Source organism: Macaca mulatta, chromosome 6, assembly GCF_049350105.2.
Source record: "Macaca mulatta isolate MMU2019108-1 chromosome 6, T2T-MMU8v2.0, whole genome shotgun sequence".
Classification (NCBI taxonomy): Eukaryota; Metazoa; Chordata; class Mammalia; order Primates; family Cercopithecidae; genus Macaca; species Macaca mulatta.
In genome coordinates this window covers 147481016-147497500 of record NC_133411.1, presented here as the reverse complement: position 1 = coordinate 147497500, position 16485 = coordinate 147481016, and the positions used below count along the sequence as shown (strand labels likewise).

The 16485-nt window shown below is 47.2% G+C and overlaps 2 protein-coding genes, 1 long non-coding RNA gene, 1 other non-coding gene and 1 pseudogene across 7 annotated transcripts in view; 2 read left to right on the top strand and 3 right to left on the bottom strand.

Moving 5' to 3' along the window:
• Positions 1–15677, bottom strand: part of LOC144329505 (uncharacterized) — a 111873-nt gene extending 96196 nt beyond the window's left edge. For 2 of the 4 annotated variants that reach the window (XR_013394846.1, XR_013394847.1), the window contains exon 1: positions 14086–14251. Coding sequence is in view for 1 of the 4 variants with exons in the window: in XM_077937102.1 (XP_077793228.1) it covers positions 14086–14230; positions 15380–15631 (397 nt within the window). In the remaining 3 variants the exon portion in view is untranslated. Of the gene's footprint in view, positions 1–14085; positions 14252–15379 lie in introns of those variants that run through there. The other 2 variants (XM_077937102.1, XR_013394848.1) reach the window with 2 other exon arrangements.
• Positions 520–623, bottom strand: LOC114679175 (small nucleolar RNA U13). Its single transcript, XR_003730850.1, has one exon. It is a non-coding gene; the product is annotated as a small nucleolar RNA U13 (small nucleolar RNA).
• LOC144329522 (uncharacterized) lies at positions 2452–15075 on the top strand. Its single transcript, XR_013394867.1, has 3 exons — positions 2452–2533; positions 7236–7958; positions 12302–15075. It is a non-coding gene; the product is annotated as an uncharacterized LOC144329522 (long non-coding RNA).
• On the bottom strand, positions 3369–4826 carry LOC100425696 (large ribosomal subunit protein uL1 pseudogene; annotated as a pseudogene).
• Positions 5687–6077, top strand: LOC114679023 (large ribosomal subunit protein eL37-like). The gene has a single exon (XM_077937104.1). It carries the CDS (start codon positions 5714–5716, stop codon positions 6005–6007), a length of 294 nt encoding a protein of 97 aa, XP_077793230.1. The 5' UTR covers positions 5687–5713; the 3' UTR covers positions 6008–6077.
• Positions 15678–16485: the final 808 nt, after the last annotated feature.

Here is a 16485-nt window from a genome sequence, read left to right as displayed (position 1 = left end):
GGTGGATCACTTGAGGTCAGGAGTTTGAGACCAGCCTGGCCAACATGGTGAAACCCTGTCTCTACTAAAAATACAAAAATGAGCCAGGTGTGGTGGTACACACCTGTAATCCCAGCTACTTGGGAGGCTGAGGCAAGAGAATGACTTGAACTGGGGAGGCAGAGGTTGCAGTGAGCTGAGATCACACCACTGCACTCCAGTCTGGGTGACAGAGAGAGACTCTATCTCAAAAAAAAAAAAAAGAAAGAAAAAAGAAAGAAAGAAAGAAAGAAAGAAAGAAAAGAAATGGATTCATTGTAATAAGAGAATCCAGGTATTTTTGATTAAGCCAGTTATTAGAGATTTGTAAAAATGTAAAACATGCCAATTTTGTCACTATTTTAGGGGGAAAATATAGCACTCTTTTCACCAAAATGTGTTAGTTATGTTAACACATAATGGTTTATTTTTGTTATTTTAAATTTAAATGGATTAATAAATATTCTTTCAACTTCTCAGGCTGTCTTTTTTTTTTTTTCACATCAGATGGGTAATCTGCCACCATCATAACAAGGTTTGAGGGAAGCACATCTCACGCACAAGCATGAAAACCCAGTCATCATGCTTATGAACTACAAAAGGATCCCAGTTTTCATTTTGAATATAGTAAATATCAATAGCGATAACCATATAAACAAAAGCTCTTGGAGACGTCAGTCATTTTTCGGAGTATAACGGAGTTCTGAGACTGAAAAAATTTAAGAATCACTTATTTTTTTGCTTGTTTCGTTTTTCAGACAGGTTTTGGCTCCATTGCTCAGGCTGGAGTGCAGTCGTGCAATCTCAGCTCACTGCAACCTCTGCCTCCCAGACTCAAGCCATCCTCCCACTTCAGCCTCCTGAGTTGCTGGGACTACAGGAGGGCAGCACCACACCCAGCCAATTTTTGTATTTTTTAACAGAGACAGGGTTTTGCCTTGCTGCCCAGGCTGGTCTCAAACTCGAGAATTGCTAATTTTAAAATAGCCATCCACAAGGCACAGTGGCTCATGCCTGTAATCCCAGCACTTTGGGGGGCCAAGGTGGGCGGATCACCTGAGGTCAGGAGTTTGAGACCAGCCTGGCCAACATGGTGAAACCCCATCTCTACTAAAAATACAAAAATTAGCCAGACGTGGTGGTGCGTGCCTGTAGTCCCAGCTACCTGGGAGGCTGAGGCTAGAGAATTGCTTGAACCTGGGAGGTTGAGGTTGCAGTGAGCTGAGATCGCGCCGCTGAACTCCAGCCTGGGCAACAGAGTGAGAATTCTGTCTCAAAAAAAAAAAAAAAAAAAGAAAGAAAGAAAGAAAAGAAAACAGCCACCCATTTGTTTTAAATGATTTATCATCTCCATGGACAAACAGCTGGAATAAGAAATCTCTCCTGGCCGGGCACGGTGGCTCACGCCTGTAATCCCCAGCACTTTGGGAGGCCGAGGCGGGCGGATCACGAGGTCAGGAGATCGAGACCATCCTGGCTAACACGGTGAAACCCCGTCTCTACTAAAAATACAAAAAATTAGCTGGGCGTGGTGGCAGGCGCCTGTAGTCCCAGCTACTTGGGAGGCTGAGGCAGGAGAATGGCGTGAACCTGGGAGGCGGAGCTTGCAGTGCGCCGAGATCGTGCCACTGCACTCCAGCCTGAGTGACAAAGCGAGACTCAAAAAAAAAAAAAAAAAAAAAAATCTCTCCTAACTTGTAAGTATCTTGAGGGACAAGGAAACCTTACAACTCACAAACACACGTGGTATTTTGGAGCTCTGGAGATGGACTCCATCAGTTCCAAAAAGCCTCCCACAGAAGCTTCCCATCAAAAAGCCCCACCCTGTCCTCATCCCAAGCAATGGCTCAAACGATTTAGTGAAACTCAACATCTTATTCAATCAATGCCACCCTCTCTTCTCACCAGCACATTCTACCTTTGATTTATCAAGCTGAGATTGGTCAGGAGTAGGGCCGCAGGAAGGGAGGATGAAGGGGGCAGATAGGGTCAGACCTGGTGTTCTAAAACACCAGCACATTCAATTCGTTGGGTATTTTGCATGAATTTCCTCTTGAGTTCACAGGCTCCTAACTCAGCAGAATTAAAATGGGATGAAGTAATTAGAGCAGCAGCCTGTGAGGATGTTTTGGGCCTGGCGTGCATAGGGAATGTGGGGCAGGGGGAAAGAAAAGAGACAAGAGAGCCTTAAGGCAGAAGATGAGGAAAGAAATGCACCCCAAGGGTCAACTCCTTGGGAAAGACTCTCCCAGCTTCCCTGGGTCACTGGTCGGCAGCCCTCTCCTTGGTTCTGCTTCCTGAGAACCTACTCCTGGTCTGGCCCTTCACAATCAGGCTCCAACCTCCCTTTCTAGTCCCCTTTTCAGGCACTTCCACCAGATGCCCATGACCTCTACCCACGCTAAACTCATTACCCTAGCCCTTCACTACGGTCTTTTCTGTCTTTTTTTTTTTTTTTTACTTGGAGATGGGGTCTCACTCTATTGCCAGACTGGAGTGCAGTGGCGTGATCTCAGCTCACTGCAGTCTCTGCCTCCTGGGTTCAAGCCATTCTCCTATCTCAGCCTCTGGAGTAGCCAGGACTACAGGCGTGTGCCACCACGTCCAGCTAATTTTGTATTTTTAGTAGAGATGAAGTTTTACCATGTTGGCCAGGCTGGTCACGAACTCCTGACCTCAGGCCTCCCAAAGTGCTGGGATTATAGGCATGAGCCACCGCGCCCAGCCTGCTTACACATTTACCTCTCCTATGAGATGATTGGTTCCCAGCCTCTGGATGTCACGCATGCATTGCATTTTCCTCCCTAAGCAAATCGCCACCTCATGATAAGACTTTCCCCCTTTGGTCCCCAGACTGACTCCTAAATTAGTTTAAACCCACAAGCTTTAAGTTATAAGCAGCGTGATGCAGACTTGTGGGTGTGTCATAGTTTGAGTTTAGGTGCTAATGGTATGTTGAGAGCATGCATGTGACTATTTCAGGGATATAATTTGAAGGGATTGGTTTGTGGATTATTTGTGCCTGGGCCATGGAAACTCTGAGTACCTGGCTAATTTTGATAAAAGCTGGTGACCCTATTCAGTTACCCTATAAAAGAGCCAGAAGCTCCTCCCTGGGGCAGCCTATTCACGTTTCACCAGTTTTTCCTGCCAGGTCCCTCTGTAGAATTGCTGTCCTTCTCCAACGAGATAGGATGAACCCAGATCTCTTGGGCCTGTAGACTCCCGGAACATCAGCCATCTCCTCTGTGATGTCAGGGGGAGCAGCCCTTGTCTAGAAAGGAGATTGCTGAATCCCAAGTCTTTCTCTGTTTATCTCTGTCTCTCTCTCTGTCTCTCTCTTTGTGGCACTAAGATTTATTAGAATGTGCCTTAACATAGGCACTGGGGCTTTTGCCTATGGTGTTCCTGACATATAAAGCCCAGATGTTCTGCCAGTTCTTCCAGAGCAATGATACCTGGAAGCTGAGAGCCAGATGGACATTGTACACAAGCTCGTCGTCTGTCATCCGGACATGGCCAAGAGCCATGCCAGACAGAGCCCTTTCTTCCTCTGGAACTTGATTGTGGACTTCCCCTCATCAACTTTGGCCACCATGTCTTCACTGTACGTCAGCAGGGAAGGGAACCTGCCTTCCTTATTTAGGCCTAGGCCCAGGATTTGTGGGATCTGCCTGATCACAGACCCTGAGGCCAAAAAGGCATCATACTTGTTAAGCAGCTTCTTGTTCTTGTCAAGTTTCTTCAGCACCTCGATGTCCACGTGGGAGACACCCACAGCCTTGGCCTCATCCCAGTGCTGCTGGTCCCCCAGGACACATGTGGAGAACGTGGGGCGGGGAGTGGACTTCAGATGACAGTGCCCAAGAAGCGTTCATCTTTCTGAGGGTCACAGTTCTTCAAGCGGATCTGTAGCTCCAGTGTTCCCAAAAGTTTCTGGCACTTGCACTGGTTCCTGTCCAGGACTTCCCGCACTGCCTCCTACAAGGTCTCAAGAGGCTGCTGCTCTTGGTGTTTTGCGCAGGGGTAACAAGAAAAGAGCTAATCCTGCCTCTCTTGAGGCCTGGGGCTCTCCCATTTCCTCCCTTCTGAGTCTAAGGAGGGTGGGGAGTGGCATGAGAGCCTGCATTTGTCATGTCTGGTAAATCCATATTCCCTGAATAAGGTCCACTTTATTAGATGAGAAAGGGTCACTCTTAGTCCCACTTTGGTTTTGTTTGTTTTTGTTGTTTTTTTGTTTCGTTTTGTTTGAGACAGTCTTGCTCTATTTCCCAGGCTATTGTGTAGTGGTGCCATCTCGGCTCACTGCATCTTCCGCCTCCTGGGCTCAAGTGATTCTCCTGCCTCAGCTTCCCAAGTAGCTGGGACTACAGGCATGTGCCACCATGCTCAGCTAATTTTTTTGTAGTTTTAGTAGAGATGGGGTTTCACCATTTCACCATGTTGACCAGGCTGGTCTCAAACTCCTGATCTGAAGTAATCCACCTGCCTCGGCCTCCCAAAGTGTTGGGATTACAGCCATGCCCCGCCTTAATCCCACTTTTGAAATAATGAGGAAATGAATCTTTAACCAGTAACACCACTTAACACACACATGCACTTTTTGTGATATGACAAAAGATTGCTTAATTTTCATTTTGGCAAGCAAGGAAATAAACAAATCAGTGATGACTACCATCTACTATGAACATGTTTTGAGGAAAGAATGTACATAAGAATATAACTTCAAACTAAAGAGAAAAGATCTTATATTGAATACATTTAATTTTATGTAAAGACTCACTACACTGTCTCTTGCTTTTTCTCATTTCATCATGATAGTGAAATGGACCAGTGAATACCCTAGCATGGAGTCTGGAAAGAACATAACTAGTCCGTGATCTCCTCTAAGCAGGGAGTGGTATTTGTTCATTTATGTATTCGCAGAACCTAACTCAGACCTAACTCACAGCACTCACTACATCTTTGTGGAATAAAGGAAGAGAAGAACGGAGAAAAGAATTCCTCATTTGAGGACCAGGATAGGAGACAGCTTAAGCCCCACTGGACTTGGGACCCTGGAACAATTGCTTCCACCAAATTCTACTCTGTGACCTCTTTTTTCAGGGGTGGGGGATGGAAGACAGAGTTTCACTCTTGTTGCCCAGGCTGGAGTACAATTGCGTGATCTCGGCTCACTGCAACCACCGCCTTCCGGGTTCAGGCAATTCTCTTGCCTCAGCCTCCCGAGTAGCTGAGATTACAGGCACGCACCGCCACGCCCAGCTAATTTTTGTATTTTTAGTAGAAACAGGGTTTCACCATGTTGGCCAGGCTGGTCTCGAACTCCTGACCTCAGGTGATCCACCCACCTCAGCCTCCCAAAGTGCTGGGATTACAGGCGTGAGCCACCTCACCCAGCCCTGTATTGTGGTTTCTATCCCTGTCTCCCCTACAAGACCGTGGTTCTTGAAAGGCAGGTACCATGATTTTTTCCATTCTCACATCTCCAGTGTGTGACACCACTTCTGAATAAATGACTGGAAGGAAAAAAACCCAAGGAACCAACTAACATCCTTTTTTTCTGGGCATTTCAGAATCAGAGGCAACTATGGATTAAGGGACTACAATTAAGTTCTGTGAAAGTTGTCAAAATTAAAATAAAGTCACTAATGTTAAGAAAATCCGGCTCTCTGGTCTCGGCTGCAGAAGCGAGATGACAAAGGGAACGTCATCGTTTGGAAAGCGTCACAATAAGACGCACACATTGTGCCGCCGCTGTGGCTCTAAGGCCTACCACCTTCAGAAGTCGACCTGTGGCAAATGTGGCTACACTGCCAAGCGCAAGAGAAAGTATAACTGGAGTGCCAAGGCTAAAAGACGAAATACCACCGGAACTGGTCGAATGAGGCACCTAAAAATTGTATACCGCAGATTCAGGCATGGATTCCGTGAAGGAACAACACCTAAACCCAAGAGGGCAGCTGTTGCAGCATCCAGTTCATCTTAAGAATGTCAACGATTAGTCATGCAATAAATGTTCCGGTTTTAAAAAATAAAAAAAGAAAAAGAAAAGAAAATCCGGGCAGGGCACAGTGGGTCATGCCTGTAATCCCAGCATTTTGGGAGGCCGAGGCGGGCGGATCACGAGGTCGGGAGATCAAGACCATCCTGGCTAACACGGTGAAACCCCGTCTCTACTAAAAATACAAAAAATTAGCCAGGCATGGTGGCACGCACCTGTAGTCCCAGCTACTCAGGAGGCTGAGGCAGGAGAGTCACTTGAACCCTGGAGGCGGAGGTTACAGTGAGCTGAGATTGCGCCATTGCACTCCAGCCTGGGCGACAGAGCAAGGCTCCATCTCAAAAAGAAAAGAAAAGAAAAGAAAACCCTGACAAACAGAATCAGGGCAGGCCATGAAGAGAGGGTTTTCATGTTTGTATGCTTGATTTAAAAAAAAAAAAAAATCACAAAAGACTGTAAAACTCACAACCTTGCATGAAGGCCTTCACAACATTACATAAAAAATACTTATGCAAGGACATCTGCCCAGCAACTGCCTGTCCAAGCTCAGACTGGCATCACCCTTGGTATTGATGTTTAAAGCCAAGGATAATTATTTTAAAATAATTACGGAATCTTCTTAATTTTTCCTTTAAAAGCCTTTATCAGGTTGGGCACAGTGGCTCACACCTGTAATCCCAGCACTTTGGGAGGTCAAGGCGCGCAGATTGCTTGAGTTCAGGAGTTTGAAACCAGCCTGGGCAACATGATGAAACCCCATCTCTACATAAAATATAAAAATTAGCCAGGCATGGTGGTACACGCCTATCGTCCCAGCTACTCGGGAGGCTGAGGTGGGAGGATTGCTTGAGCCTGGGAGCCAGAGGCTGCAGTGAGCCAAGATCATACCACTGCACTCCAGCCTGGGCAACAGAGCCAGACTGTGTATCCAAAAAAAAGGAAAAAAAAAAAAAAAAAAAGGCCAGGCGCGGTGACTCACACCTGTAATCCCAGCACCTTGGGAGGCCGAGGCAGGTGGATCACCCGAGGTTGGGAGTTTGAGACCAGCCTGACCAACATGGAGAAACCCCGTCTATACTAAAAATACAAAAAACTAGCTGGCATGGTGACACATGCCTGTAATCCCAGCTACTCAGGAGGCTGAGGCAGAAGAATCACTTGAACACAGGAGGCAGAGGTTGCAGTGAGCTGAGATCACGCCATTGCACTCCAGCCTGGGTCACAGAGCGAGACTCTGTCTCAAAAAAAAAAAAAAAAAGCAAGACTTTGTCTTTTACTCACACAGTTTACTATGGCATGCATATTCATATTCCCATTGCAATGTCCATTCCAAAATAAAGACCTTTTCTTTTAGAAAGCCTCTCTGATCGTTATTTAGGTTTACAGTTCCTTCTCACATAGGGTATAAAAAGTGGTCTGAGACAACTCCACTCCCTGACCAAAACACCAGTGCAGATTTCATAGCCTTTAATGCCTGAGGCAGTGCTGAGGCTGGGCAAGGAAAATTCAAGTGTCCTTTCATCCACAAAGTCACTAACACAAACCCATTCACCCTCGCCTTGAAGCTACTAATGTCAAGAGCACCAACAGAAGCCTTAGTGCTCAGGAAAGAGAAAAAGGGCCTGGGTCGAGGGCATCAAATTCAGGTTTTCGTTGAAACTGAAGTTGTAGCTGGAGAGTAGTCTGGGTGTGTTGATCCCTCCTAAGCCCTCGCCAAATATAGAATGTGGGAAACCATATGATCTTACCCATGAAACTGTCCTTGCCTATGGTCTTTTTCTGCTTGTTCCTAATTGCTATTGTAATTTTAATGGGTCCCCCTTCATCAATTCCACATTCCATATCTTTCAGCTATTATACTAAAAAAGTAGGGTAGGCAGGAAGTTGAGGCTGCAGTGAGCCATGATCATGCCACTGCACTCCAGCCTGGGTGACAGTGCAAGACCCCATCTCTAAAAAGAAAAAAGAAAAAAAAGTGGAATAGGATGTGCTCGTTGACACATAACTTTTATGTAACTTGGGCATGCCCAGATTCCTCTGACCCAGGCTCCACCTGCCTTCTGACAGATTAGCTCTAAAGGAGTTCAGAAAATGCCACCCCAAAATATGCTGCTTTGGGCCTCAAACTGAGGACACTTGGGAAATAGCAAATACAGGGAGACGCTTTCTCTGAACTTCCCTCATCTGCCTAAGGACAGATTTTCCAAGAGGAACTCCATTGTCATGAGTCCCCTCCCCAGAAATTTCATCAACCAGGGAAGATTAACCAGGAGAGGAAACTAGAGGCCCACTTCATACCCAGACCGTCTCATGATGTCACCTGTTCTTCTGAGGGCCCATTCATCTTTCCCCAAAATCATTTACAGTCCCCTAAGTTGCCTATATCTCCCCTCACTCCTCCCCCCGCATGAACAGAGCATGTAAACATCTACATCTCACTGGGTTTGGAGGTACTCATTTTTCTTTCATGCAATGCCCCTGTGCACATAATATATTTGTATAATTTTCCTCCTGTTAATCTGTTGTCAGTGTACTTCATAGACTCAATAGTTGAATCTCAAAGGATAGAGGGAAAGTTTTCCCTCCCTTACAGCTCATTCCAGCAATTTCTAACTGGAAAATCAGGGATACATGTGCCCATCCAACACCAGACACACTTGCAGGATCACAGAATTTTAACCTTCTCTGGAGCCCTACAGCAAGCTGGAGGTTATCATCCCCCAAGGGCAGGGAAGGAGTTGGGAAAACCACGGGACAAAGTGCCCAGAGGTTAGGGAAGACCAAGTGGGAGAATGAAAACAAAGACTGCCATACATTCAGCGGGGAAAATAACCAAAGGGGCCCGGTGAGGTGGCTTAACGCCTGTAATCCCAGGACTTTGGGAAGCTGAGGTAGGAGCATCGCTTGAGCCCAGGAGTTAGAGACCAGGCCTGAGCAACATAGCAAGACCTCATTTCTACAAATAATAAAAAAGAATTAGCTGAGTGTGGTGACCCGCACCTGTCATCCCAGCTACTCAGGAGGCTGAGGCAGAATCACCTGAGCCAGGAGGCTGCAGTGAGTCGTGTTCATGCCACTGCACTCCAGCCTGGGTGACAAAGCGAGACTCTGTCTCAAAAAAGAAAAGAAAAGAAAATGACTAAAGGAAGCAGGAAAGAGCCAGAGAAGGAAGATGACAAGAAAAGAGGAGGGAGTGTGTAGAGGTGAATGATCACATGGGTGAAAACAGTGAAGAGGGAAAAGGGCACGAGGAGGGGGCCAATCCAATTAGAAGACACGTTAATTTCCTCAAGAGTCAGAGCAGTCTCATATCTGTTTGTTTTTCTCGAATCCCCTATTTAACCCCCGAAAAACGTTCAATACATACTTCATTGATTCCAGCTTGATTGATTGATTGATTGATTTTGAGATGGAGTCTCACTCTGTCACCCAGGATGGAGTGCAGTGGCTCGATCTCAGTTCACTGCAACCTCTACCTCCTGGGTTCAAGCAATTCTCCTGCCTCAACCTCCCAGGTAGCTGGGATTACAGGTATGCACCACCACACCCAGCAAACTTTTGTATTTTTAGTAGAGACAGGGTTTCACCATGTTAGCCAGGCTGGTCTTGAACTCCTGTCCTTGGGTAATCCGCCTGCCTCGGCCTCCCAAAGTGCTGGGATTACAGGCATGACCCATCAGATCTGGTCTCCAGCATTATTTATGAACCATGCTTCCAACAGGAGACTCCAACTCTCTGGTTCATCAGAATCCTGTGCCTGAGACTTCTGACATTCATGGTACCATCTAAATTCTCATTCTATCCCAGGTTCTCAATGTTGCCTTTGAAAGGCAGGACTTTAGGTTGTATACCTAAATACAACCCCAGGGGAAAACTGCTCCCTGTGCTAGGTCTGTACACCTAAAAGAAGGCTACAGACCTTGGTTAACCCATCAAATTGTGATTTTGCCCATATCTGCCAGCTGTTAGTAAATAAATTCCTTTGCCTGGATGCAGAAAAGATCCAAAATATCCATGTTGAAGATACCTGGTTTCTGGTGCACACTCTGCCTGTCTCCCCTTGCTGGGAGTAAGCCTTCACAGTAACTGTTGTTGTTTCTTTGTTTTTTTGTTTTTTTTGAGAAAGGATCTCACTCTGTTGCCCAGGCTGGAGTGCAGTAGCACAATTACAGCTCACTGCAGCCTCCATCTCCAGGGCTCAAGCAATTCTTCCACCTCAGTTTCCCAAGAAGCTGAGGCTACAGGTGCATGCCAACACACCTGGCTATTTTTTTATTTTCTAAAAAATTATTTATTTTCGGCCGGGCGCAGTGGCTCAAGCCTGTAATCCCAGCACTTTGGGAGGCCGAGACGGGCGGATCACGAGGTCAGGAGATCGAGACCATCCTGGCTAACACCGTGAAACCCCGTCTCTACTAAAAATACAAAAAACTAGCCGGGCGAGGTGGCGGGCGCCTGTAGTCCCAGCTACTCCGGAGGCTGAGGCAGGAGAATGGCGTAAACCCGGGAGGCGGAGCTTGCAGTGAGCTGAGATCCGGCCACTGCACTCCAGCCCGGGCTACAGAGCAAGACCCCGTCTCAAAAAAAAAAAAAAAAAAAAAATTATTTATTTTCTAAAAAATATAGAGGAGGTCTATCTATATTTAAATAAAAATATAAAAAATATATAAATATAAATATAAAAAATATTTAAAAATATAGATGAGGTCTATCTATATTTCTCTATGTTGCCCAGGCTGGTCTTGAACTCCGGAGCTCAAGTGATCCTCCCACCTTGGCCTCCCAAAGTGCTGGGATACAGGGCAGAGAACTTCTAATGCATTTCAGCACAGCAGCTGCTTTCCCAGGCTAGGTCGCTGAGCCAGCCTCCGTCTCTATCCTCCTCAGCCAGCTATTGCTGGAACTGCCTGTACCCGCTGCTCCCTGCCCTGGCTGCCTCTAAGAGAGTGCTTTAAGGCTGGGTTGCTTCAAGCACTCTCTGCCCTCAATGCTAGCTTCTCAGTGGCTTGGCAAAGGTGCTTCCAACTCTTTTCTTTCTCCCTAGGGTCATCTTGGTAGGATTACCAGCATCTTAATTTCCTCTTTTATAAATCCTTACCTGATTTCCCTTCAGTTTTGCAGTTAAATCTACTGGCAATTGTGAAATAGCTCATGTGAAAAAAAAAAAATCCTCAGAGCCTAGAAGCCTGGTCCTCAACTTCCAGCCCTCTTTTCTCATGACCAAAATATCCTAGAGCCTTCAAGTGTTCAGTACAGGCCCTGTTGGAACCTCTTTGAGCTCCACTGTTTATCTCTAGAAAAGCACTGAATATAGCAAGAGGCTAGAGGCATGCTGACATCTGCTCGTCAGCAGAGCAGAAATGATGGCTTTAATTTCCTTTCTCAATTAATTCATTCCCAGGCTGTTCCCTCCCCACCTTCATAAGCTGGTTCTTATTTCAAAAAGTGAAAGTAATAAAGCTGCTCTCCATTACTCATCCAGTTGCTTCCTCCAGCTGCACATACCCCACATGCTCTTCCTCAACCTCTCCTCATCACCTTCTTTTTCCTCCCTTCTCCCTCTCCCTCACCCCTTCTAGAGGGAGTGCAGGGTCATTGCTCTTCCTCCAAGTCCTACACTCTTCCTACAATCTTCTGAGCTTATTCTCGCTGGGTTGGTTTTCACGGTGCTGAATACATACCTCTTGATATGCTTTGCATTGATTGATTTCCTCATGCCAATGTTCCAGGCATACTTCTCTCAGAGATGACCCTAAGAAAAAATCTGCTGCCCCAGAGAAACTGAAAAATCCCAAAAGATTGAGTGCCTAACAGAGCTGGATTTATTCCCTCATTCCAACAACAGGAATTAAAATCTCAGAGCTGGACTGACCCATAATGCCCAGGCACTGGCCCTAACAGTGGGTCTGGACCAGGAGCCAGGATTTTTGTGGGGACCGCCCTCTGTAGGCACCTGGAGGCACCTGCATGCTGCATGTTTGGACATGTTTGGGCAGTGAAATATAAAGAAATGGGCCGGGCGCGGTGGCTCACGCCTGTAATCCCAGCATTTTGGGAGGCCAAGACGGGCGGATCATTTGAGGTGAGGGGTTTGAGACAGCCTGGTCAACATGGTGAAACCCGGTCTTTACCAAAAGTACAAAAAAATTAGCTGATCATGGTGGCGTGCACCTGTAATCTCAGCTACATGGGAGGCTGAGGCTTGAGAATTGCTTGAACCCAGGAAGCAGAGGTTGCATGACCTGAGATCATACCAGTGCATTCCAGCCTGGGTGACAGAGTGAGAGTCTGATTGAAGAAAGAAAGAAGGAAGGAAGGAAGGAAGGAAGGAAGGAAGGAAGGAAGGAAGGAAGGAAGGAAGGAAGGAAGGAAGGAAGGAGAAAGAAAGAAAAGGAAATGCAACTGAGCGTATAGGGTAAGGCATGGGGCTCTGGACTCAAAACTCAGATTTAAGTTCTGCCCTGACATTTATTACCTACCTGACCCTGGTTAAGTTACTTCTCTACCCCTTAATTGTAAAATAACAGTACTTCCCTGGCTGGCAGGACCAAATGAGAGCATGTATGTAAAGCATTTAATGCAATGTCTGGTACATGAAGAGCATTCATTAATTGTAAGAAGTTATTATAATCATAAGTGAATAGACATCACTAAGCCAGATAAGCTGTTAAAACTCATTGTAGGCCTCTAAATTAAAAAAAAATACAGCCTTGCTATTTTTTAAAAGTATTGCCTCTAAGAGTTGCTTTAATAAATTGCTAGAAAGGAGTGATTTATAAGTACCATATTGTTGGAATGCAAACAGATACTTCAAAGAGGTAAAAGTAACTTGTTTTCTTGAGTGGGATAAATATTCCCCTTGGGATCTTGTTTACAAACTCAAATATCTTGTAAGCAAATGATGCTAAGAGAAACTCTAGCCCTTACTTAGGGGAAATGATCACAAAAACTGTATTCTGAGCTTTGAGTAAATGAGGTTTCTACCCTGCAGAAAAGGAGCCATTGCCCAAATGAAATACCCTGATTTCAAAAGCATGAGGAAAAATTGTCAATCTTGAGGTTTTCCATTGTATACATGTTTATTCTGATGCCGCTCAATATTGGGTAATGGCCAACCTACTACACAAAACAGTTTTCAAGTATTCATGTGTAGACTATCTAAGGGCAGCTATCTAACCAACCTTGTATATGATGCTTTTTGTTCTGTCTGCTTATATCTTTACTGTTTCCCAACACACACACATGCACACTCACCCAATTCACATCCACACTCACACAGACACACATATTAACACACATTTACTCACAGGCATGCATAAACTAACACACTAACACACACGTTCCCTCACTTTTTTTTCTCTTCTACACACACATACACACACACATACACACACAACCCCACTTTGCCCAGAGCAAGCAGAGCCCAGAACTCTGTCTTCTGGTGGCTACGGAAGGATCCCATGACCGCTCTGAAAAGCATCTCTTTGTTCCCTTTCTCCCCTCACTGTAATATTTCCTTTTCCTGAATATCACGCAGCAAGGGGCAGGGAGGGGGAAAGGAAGGAAAGGAAACCGTGGTCTCCCCCGAGCCCAGCAGTGCAGGCTGTGTGAAGCAGAAGGCTCCTGCTGCTGGGTGCTGGCATCTCTCCTGCCATTTTTTCTGAAACTTTGGGGTGTTTTTCTCTTCGCAGCACCCACGCTCCCCTCCCTTTCTGCCAAAGCTCCTTGTTGTGACACAGTGAGCGGCTGGTGGGTGGGGGGAGGGGAATCAGCTAGGTGGCCTCCCGGCTGAGTTACAGCTCCCCCTCCAGGAGCAGGGAAGGCAGAAATGAGACCACAGACAAATCCTAGAAGCCCCCCTAGTGCTGATCCCCCTACATACCCAGAGCGTCTGTGCACCCCCCGACACCCACCCATACACAGACACACACACACACACCCCAGATGAGCGTGGCAGGCACAGCCACACAGTCAGTAACACTCAGGCGGGAAACCCCATGTCACATTGCCATGGGTCTGCCCAGAAGCAATCCATGCCCCACGCCCCTCCTTTGATCTCTCACCCCTTTGCTGGGCCACAGAATGTTGCTGAGTGCTGGGCCTTGGGTGCGTGGACTCCGATACCACCGGCACTTCAAGCACAGGGACCACCAGCGGCAGCGCCAGCGGCTGCCCAACCCCCTCCTCCCAGGGCTCCAGCAGTACACCCTGAAAAACACACACAGTCCTGGTTGGGGGCGGGGCAGAGGACGTGTGGGGTACATCTCATGGGCTGTGGCCTCGCTCCCCTCGGGTTCAGCTGATGGCCAGCAGTCCCTGGGCTCGTCTGAGGGAGAGACATCACTACAAGAGGAAAGGAGAAAGGATTCAATGACCTCTCAGAGCTCTCTCAAAACTCCGGGAGAACCAGTCAGTGAGAGCCAAGTGACAGGTCTGAATACCGGAGGACCCCGCGTTGCCAAGCTAGGTCCTGGGTCAGGAAAGTCAAAGGACATTGCCTACTGTGCGGGGATAAAACAGGAGACTCTGTGGGCTCAGCTGCAAGTACCCAAAGATGGGCTCCATCATTTTCCTTGCTGGCCACTGGAGGGCCAATACCCTGCCCTCCTCCCTCCCCAAGACCTTCTTTTTATCAGGCTGTTTCTCTAGCCCCTCTGCTTTAGGCACATTATTTTATTTTAATTTACATAACTCCACTGGGTGTTACTGTAGAAAAAAAATTAAAAAAAAAAAAAAAAAAACCAGGCCGGGCGCGGTGGCTCAAGCCAGTAATCCCAGCACTTTGGGAGGCCGAAACGGGCGGATCACGAGATCAGGAGATGGAGACCATCCTGGCTGACACGGTGAAACCCCGTCTCTACTAAAAAATACAAAAAACTAGCCGGGCGAGGTGGCGGGCGCCTGTAGTCCCAGCTACTCGGGAGGCTGAGGCAGGAGAATGGCGTGAATCCGGGAGGCGGAGCTTGCAGTGAGCCGAGATCCGGCCACTGCACTCCAGCCTGGGCGGCAGAGCAAGACTCCGTCTCAAAAAAAAAAAAAAAAAAAACCAAACACAACTTGTGGTTCAGGGATTTTACATGATTTGATCAAGATTACAGCCAAGTGCGCGGTGTGGCGTGTGCCTGGAGTCCCAGCTATTTGGGAGACTGAGGCAGGAGGATCACTTGAGTCCAGGTCAGGAGTTGGAGTGCAGTCTTCATCCTGGGTAATATAGCAAGACCTCATCTCTCAAAAGAGAGAGAGAGAGAGAGATACAGAGAGAGAGAGAGAGACAGAGAGAGAGAGGGAGAGAGTGAGCTAGAGAGAGAGAGAGAATACACAACTAGCAAGTGAGGGAGCCAGGGTTCGCCCCCATACCTGGGTAACTTCGTAACCTTGGCCCTTCCCACTGCTTCTCAGGAGCTCGCCACTGGAACCTTCCCAGCTTCCTCTGAGTGAGCTGGAGAGGGAGTCTGGTGTTGAAGAGAGTGTTGGGGGAGGTAGAAGAGGCATCTGCCTACTGACTTTCTTCCAAGGGAACAAAAGTAGCACAGCCTGGGAACCCTCTGCGCCGTCTTCCAAGCCTTGGGAGGCAGTGCCCAGTGGCTCCGGTGATTCCTCTAGAGCCATTTCTCCTTCAGGACCCCACACTTTCTTGGCCAGTGTGCTACATGGCTGCAAAGATCCCAGCCCTGGACAGGCAAAGAATGTGTTGATTCAGAAACAGTTTTTAAATTAATAAGCACATGGTGATTCAGGCTGTTTGTTCAGGGCAATGTGCTGCCTAAATTGGAATGTGCCAAACTCCCTTCCCCTCACCTTCTCCCCCTTCCCCTCACCTTCTCCCCCTTCCCCTCACCTTCTCCCCCTTCCCCTCACCTTCTCCCCCTTCCCCTCACCTTCTCCCCCTTCTCCTCACCTTCTCCCCCTTCCCCTCACCTTCTCGCCTTTCCCCTCACCTTCTCCCCCTTCCCCTCACCTTCTCCCCCTCTCCAGGTCCTGGCTGTTCCCCATGTCATTCTGGTAGTCAGAATTCCAGTTCCTCCATACCCTCAGGTGGGGCAACTGTTAGTCTGCAAAGCCCAACTTGCCAACTGAGCAGCTTCCCTGGGCTCTGAGGTCTCTCGTGTGTGTGTGTGTGTGTGTGTGTGTGTGTGTGTGTGTGTAAGGTGCTTTTTCTTCTTAAATTGAAAAGTGATTAATCCATCGGTTCTCCTCTCTTCTGGAACATGTCCTAGGAGGACAGGTACTACTCAGTTTCATATCTGCTGTCAGGAAGTAGGCATAAGCAGCTCCTCCTTGAGGCAAGACCTACAGGTTGGACTGTCTTAAGGATGATCAAACTAGAAATTATTCTTCCTAGAGGGGCTGCCATCAGAAGTTTATCTCATCTTATCTCCCTTCAAATAGAGCTGCTCTTCTCTTCAGCCCAGACAAACATAATACATTCAAATACTCATTCGACAAGTATTTATTGAGTCTTT

Coding starts and splice junctions, on each gene's coding strand:
- LOC114679023 (XM_077937104.1), top strand. CDS start 5,714: ATGACAAAGGGAACGTCATCGTTTGGAAAGCGTCACAATAAGACGCAC.